Below are 6,152 nucleotides of genomic sequence, written 5' to 3' on the forward strand. Positions count from 1 at the left end.
GTGGAAGAGTGCAATGTTACTTTTCTTCTACTTACACTGAGGAAGGAAAATGATAGGCTTTGTGGGGAATCAGTTTGGAGAAGAGAACATCAGTGTCTTACGATGACTCTGTGAAGATCAATTTATTTCCAGAGACCAACAAAGAGTCACTAGGAGGGAACTTCTAAATGCAAAATCTGACAAGCTCAGAGCTCCAAAGGCTGCTTCTTCAAGTCTCTCTTCTAATGATTCACCTCGCTGCTACCACCATCACCAACCACCAAACTCTAGCCATGTTTACAACTTCTACAAAACCCCTCTCATACTTTATCCTACAGAGCAGTCAAATAGGAGGGGGGATGTGTAAAATGATGAGAAAATGCAGTTCTTCAAGTCCACGTGTGATAAAAATAGCTTTCCCAAAAAGCTTATTTCCATGTGCAGGAAAGACCAACAGAAATGTGTATTATCTAAGAAATTGCTCTCAAATCTGCAGCTGTGAATAACCCAGAAAAGGTAGTTTGGAGAATGTAGGAACACTGAAGAGCTCCCGAGGCCTGTTGTGCTTGATATGATTACTGTACTATCAACTGATGGAGTGTGAAGGGTCAGCACAGTTACTTGCATGTGCAACTAGGATCAAGATCCGTCTACAGTGGGAGTCCCAACCTTGTGAAACTTGTGGACAATTTGGGAATTTTGAAGACAGTTAGCCACTGTATCAGCCATTTTGTTGTGGTGTCCTTAGGTCCAATTACAATACTTTGAGAAATCTCACAAATGTTAGGAGGTTCCAAGTCAAGCATGGAGGTATGATGGAGGTAGTTGTTTTGTAACGGTTGTTGCCTGTAGACACAAAGATTATGCTCCCGGGATCTTCTGGAGCGTCTCCTACTATATAGTGAAGTGGGAAAAAGCAAAGACAAGCTCTTTGGTTTGGGAAAGAAGCAAATGCGTGAGAGGAAGCACGCTGGTAGGCACCACGTAACCCACTGGTGCCACGTTATGTTGTAGTCCAGCAGTCTCCAAAGACAGTTAAGGCTGGAACTCCACATCCTTCAACAGTACCATTAAGTGAAAAGTAGAACTGAATTATATATCAGCAACACATACAAAAACTCTTGAAAACTGAAATTACATGAGATATGCTGAAACGCAACAGTAAATTAAATCCACATGGTACTGTTAAGGTACTTTTCAGCTGTAGATGTTGAATATATGTGAAAAACGAAAGGTAGTTTTAAAGGTGTATGCAGCAGGATTTTAAAATGTACAAAACGGCCAGTTTTGAATATACTTGTATCAGGCTGCTGAATGCACTTCTGACATTGGTCCCACTGCATGGCCACTAATGAAGTAAGAAGCGCTTTCAGAACTGCCTTGCTGCATTTTACATGTGCACTGAGAGCAGAAGAATGGCTTAAGTGGTTCAAGTGGTAGGTGTGGATTTGGTGCAAACGGCTGGAGATAAACTGCCAGTACTAATACCAGTTACCCTTATCAGGACAGCCCAGGCAGATCTGAGCAGCTTAGCAGGATGGGATGGGGGACTTCCAAAGAAGATAACGGTAGCTATGCAGAGGCAGGCAACGGCAAACTCCTTCCTTCCTTCCTTGGGCTTCTATCCCTCCCTCCCCTCAAGCGGGCTCTGCTAGTCTCGTCTTGAGAACCCAATTCCTCTCTCAGGGTGTGTGGGGTAACGCCGCACGACCAGTTGCAATTCTGGGAGATTTACAGGAGGCGGACAACCATAGGAGTGGGAAAGTCATGCGCGACCAGCCTCTTCTTCCTACTTCACCTGTTCTAACACAGGGTCTTAACAGGTCCATACTTGTTAAGCCTCACTGACAGCACAATGCAAGGATGGATACGGAAGAGGCTACCGTGAGCTGCTTTCAGTTGCATGCTTTGGCTAGAAGCGCTAAAACAATCGCCCACTCCCTCCCGCCTTCGCGTGGAGTCTATTCCACCGCACGAGAAGCAGGCACGTACGGATACGCCACGCCGCTTTTCTCCTCCCGGAACCAATAGGCCGCAGGATTAGTCACTCATTCTTTTTCCCCGCCCAAGTTCGATTGTTTGTTTACCACTGTTTAAAAATGCCGTTACCATTTTAGCCCCACCTCCAAGCAGTATTTGAGTTCCTATAGGTGTCAAGTTAGCCAATCGCTCCGCTTGGTTCCTGTTCGATGTCTATCATTGGATACTTTCACCGTCGCTCTTTAATTTTTTCTATGGTATAGGTTTTACATGGTGTCGCTTTGCTTGCGCAGACCTCTATGTTTCTTCCTTCCTGTAAAATTAGCACTAACAGCAGAAAGCGAGTTTTTAGATCCAAGCTTACTTCCTCCTCCCCTCTCCGTCCACCCGCCGGCCACCACCTCAGAAAGTCAAACGGGCGGGTTACTATAGGCCGTATCTATTCCTCTTCGCGACAGTAACGGGTCGTCATGACAACCCAACTCTGCCCGGCATCCCATAAGCTGTTCAGAGCGGCCGCCTCCTGCCCAGCCGCCAATCACAACTATGCTCGAAACCTAACTGGACGCTGAGCCTTGGATCCGCTCTTCCCCGCCCGACGTTAAGCCGTTGCGCGCCTCGATTGGCCTCGTGACGCCCCGCCTCCTGCGCTTTCCCTCTGTCCGTCAGGGCTGCGGCGGGGCCTCAATTGGCCGCGCGAGTCCTGCGGGCGGAGGGGGCGTGGCGGCAGTTGCGGTCCCAGCATGGCGGGCTGCAGGCGGCTGAGCGGCCCGAGCCTGCGCGAGGTGCTGGGGGAGGCGCAGGGGGTGCTCTTCGACTGCGACGGGGTCCTGTGGACCGGTGAGCGCGCGGTGCCCGGCGCGCCGGAGCTGCTGGAGCGCCTGAGCCGCGGCGGGAAGACCGCCCTCTTCGTCTCGAACAACAGCCGCCGCTCCGTGACCGAGCTAGAGCGCCGTTTCTCCCGCCTGGGCTTCCGCGGCGTCCGAGGCGAGCAGGTCTTCAGCTCCGCGCTCTGCTCCGCGCTCTTTCTGCGGCAGCGCCTCGTCGACGGCCAAGACGGGGCCGCCGGAGACTCCTCCGCCTCGCCCCCCGGGCCGGTCTTCGTGCTGGGCGGCGAAGGGCTGCGCGGGGAGCTGCGCGACGCGGGGCTGCGCCTGGTGGGGGAAGAGGAGCTGGCGCCGGGCCCGGTGCGCGCCGTCCTGGTGGGCTACGACGACCAGTTCACCTTCTCCAAACTCTCCGAGGCCTGCGCCTACCTGCGCGACCCGCAGTGCCTGCTGGTGGCCACCGACCCCGACCCCTGGCACCCGCTGAGCGATGGGCAGCGCACCCCGGGTGAGTGGGGAGTCTCGCTGCCGGGCCTCGCCCGTGGTCCGATAGGAGGGCTCCTGCGCGTACACAAACGGCCCTTTCCTCATGCAGCCACGTCCAGCTGCTTGGCTTTGGAAACGAAGCCTTCAGGTCAACAGGGTGTTGAGTTCAAGCACGTTTCGAGTCCAGAGGCAAATTAGAGTCCAACAAGATTTTCAGGGTGCAAGCTTTAGGGAGTTACAGCTCCTTCCAGATGTGCTTGAGCATCACTTCTAGGTCTTAAGTAGGCTAGGGAGAGCAGTGGTTTTGCTAAGGGGAAGTGGGTTAGTCTTCAGCTATCGTAACTGGATTGGGTTTAGATTGGGCCCCCCCTCACATCTTTGCTATACATAGGTTGGTTGTCTATAGTCCACCTTTCTCACTTATACCCTGGGCAGATTACAAAATGCAAGTCAATACAAGATAATCGACAGTTAAGACATTCATAGAACAAATTCATAGAACATGATCATACAGTATGAAGAGATATAGTAGTGTATGGTAGCTGAAAGCGTAACTTATTAACATGATATTTTTAGCAACATGGAAGCTACCTGATAGCATATCTGCATCAGCAGGCAGTACCTAATAGCATAGATTATATTCTATGCGTATTGCCTCAGAAGGGAGGAGCTGTGGCTCTGTGGCAGAGATGTACACTTTTCTGGAAATTTTGAACCCATGGGTAGGGGGAAGATGTTTTTCTGTTCATTTTTCTGAAAAGAAACAGGAAATTTAACAGCATGACATGCATCATCTATAATTTAGTTGGTGGTAGAGAGTGCTATAATGTCATGGCTGACTTAATGCATTTTCATGGCAAGAGTCTAACAGAGTTAGCATATAAAATTGTACTCTCTGGCATATTTATAGAATTCAAAAAAATTTCATTTTCTGTAAGAACAGTTGTAAGTATACCCGGTAAATAGATGCAAATTGCTGCATCTTTATGCTACTATACCACATATATCTTTAATTTTTGCCTCATGTTTTCTGTGTGGAGGGAACTTTTTTTGTATGGAAGAACATTCAGTTACATGAACCTCAGCCTACAATCTGAAGTGGTACAGCCCAGACTCAGGATTACCACCTCAGTAAGAACTAAGCCTCATTAGTTCCTCTCTGCTGTGGTGGTTGATGTGGTTCTTTGTTTCTTCTTCAGCAATGTCTACTGTTAAATTCATGAGACTGCTACAGGTGGATGGCTGTGTGTAAGCGTTAGAATATTCATCTTCATGGGTGTTGTCTCTTCTCTCTCAGGAACTGGGAGTCTCACAGCTGCAGTTGAAACAGCATCTGGGCGCAAGGCAACGGTAATTGGGAAGCCAAACACATACATGTTTGAGTGCATTGTGGAGCGCTTTGGTGTGGATCCATCTCGCATGCTCATGGTGGGTGATCGACTGGAGACAGACATCCTGTTTGGCAAGAACTGTGGTATGGATACGGTCTTGACCCTGACAGGCGTTTCACGTCTGGAGGAGGCACAGGCTTATATGGCCAGTGACAGCCCCACTGCAAAGGACCTGGTGCCTCATTACTATGTGGACAGTATTGCAGACTTGATACCAGGCCTGGATGAGTAAGAGGGAATGTGGGTGGATACAGGGTCCTAATCCCTTTCCAGAATGTCACTCTTTCCTGTTGACACACCCCTCTTTAATTCTGGGCTTATGACATTCCAGTATTTGTTTAGGCAGGAATGAAGAGAGGGGATTGCTTCCCCCTTTATTCTTGGAGCTCATTCTGTTCTCATTTTAGCCAGAAGTAGAGGAACACGTGGTCCTATGTGAAAACAGAGAATGTTTCCAGACCAAGTCAGTATTTATTTGTTTATGTATTCCGCCTGGCTTCCTCTTGGTGTAGTATAGCTATGTTATTTATTTGAATTGTTTTTGTTGTTCTGTAGCCACTAGTGGCCTTTACTGTTGTCCTTTACTATTGTATTTGTTGTTCTGAAGCTTTAATGAGGCAACATTTGTACCAGTGCTGTTCTTATTTTTTTTTAAATCACAGCTGCCGTTAAATGCCAGTGTCAGGCTTTCTTGTCCCAGAACTCTTCAAACATAGATAGGAAACACCAAAAAAGCCTGCTCAGAAGTAACATTGTATCTCCATAGACAGGATAAAATGTGGGGACACATTTTATCAGAGAGATACAGTTTGCTTTTAATAGATGCAAGTAGTTTTCTGGATGAATCTGCTTCATGGCATCATTTTTAAGCAAGTTGCCTAAATGACCCATTCTTACAGTATTTCTGTATGCATCCACAGGAATTACTCTGAAATGTTAGGTACTGCTCGGCCTGTGTTCCAGATAGAACTCCCAGATTGTTGAACTTGGGTTCTGTAAAACTCATTAACTGTGAATAAAATATGAAGGAATGTTTTTATGCCATGTCAGCTGGAGATGTTTCTTAGACAACAAGAATTTTTATCACTTCTGTTTAATTTTGATAAATTGGGAGAGGACTGCTATTGTAAGGAAGTATTGCATAGAACTATCATTGTGCTATAATGTTATGAACTGGTTGTCCCTACTACTCAGTAATCTTCCAGCAATAGCCTCCAAACACACTTTGCCTGCACAGAAACGGAAATACGTACAGGTTTCCCCCCCCCCCTCTCCTTGACTGGATAGACCAATGAAACACTTCAGAAGATCATTTAGCCCCTGTCTGTGCCTGGTGTGCCCACTCTCCTTGGCGTGGATGAACCACGTGGTCCACCCTCTCTGCCCTCCTCTGGAATTTTTGGTTTGTGGGATAATGTTGGCATTTCCAGTTCTGTGAGTTTGTCACAGCCTCCGGAAATCAGTCTTTGCTGCTTGTCTTTTTATTGGT

At 47.9% G+C, this 6,152-nt stretch overlaps 1 protein-coding gene across 1 annotated transcript; it reads left to right on the forward strand.

Annotated features, from left to right (window-relative positions):
- The first annotated feature begins 2,702 nt into the window (after positions 1-2,702).
- Positions 2,703-5,369, forward strand: PDXP (pyridoxal phosphatase). Its single transcript, XM_054988814.1, has 2 exons — positions 2,703-3,294; positions 4,570-5,369. The coding sequence occupies exons 1-2, from the start codon at positions 2,703-2,705 to the stop codon at positions 4,893-4,895; spliced, it is 918 nt and encodes a 305-aa protein (XP_054844789.1). The 3' UTR covers positions 4,896-5,369.
- The last annotated feature ends 783 nt before the right edge of the window (positions 5,370-6,152 follow it).

Source organism: Eublepharis macularius, chromosome 9, assembly GCF_028583425.1.
Source record: "Eublepharis macularius isolate TG4126 chromosome 9, MPM_Emac_v1.0, whole genome shotgun sequence".
In the NCBI taxonomy this organism is placed as follows: domain Eukaryota; kingdom Metazoa; phylum Chordata; class Lepidosauria; order Squamata; family Eublepharidae; genus Eublepharis; species Eublepharis macularius.

What these genes read in the sequence shown, in the direction of transcription:
- PDXP (XM_054988814.1), top strand. Translation starts at nt 2,703, where the DNA reads ATGGCGGGCTGCAGGCGGCTGAGCGGCCCGAGCCTGCGCGAGGTGCTG. An exon ending in CGATGGGCAGCGCACCCCGG is followed by an intron (nt 3,295 to 4,569) that starts GTGAGTGGGGAG and finishes CTTCTCTCTCAG; the next exon opens with GAACTGGGAGTCTCACAGCT.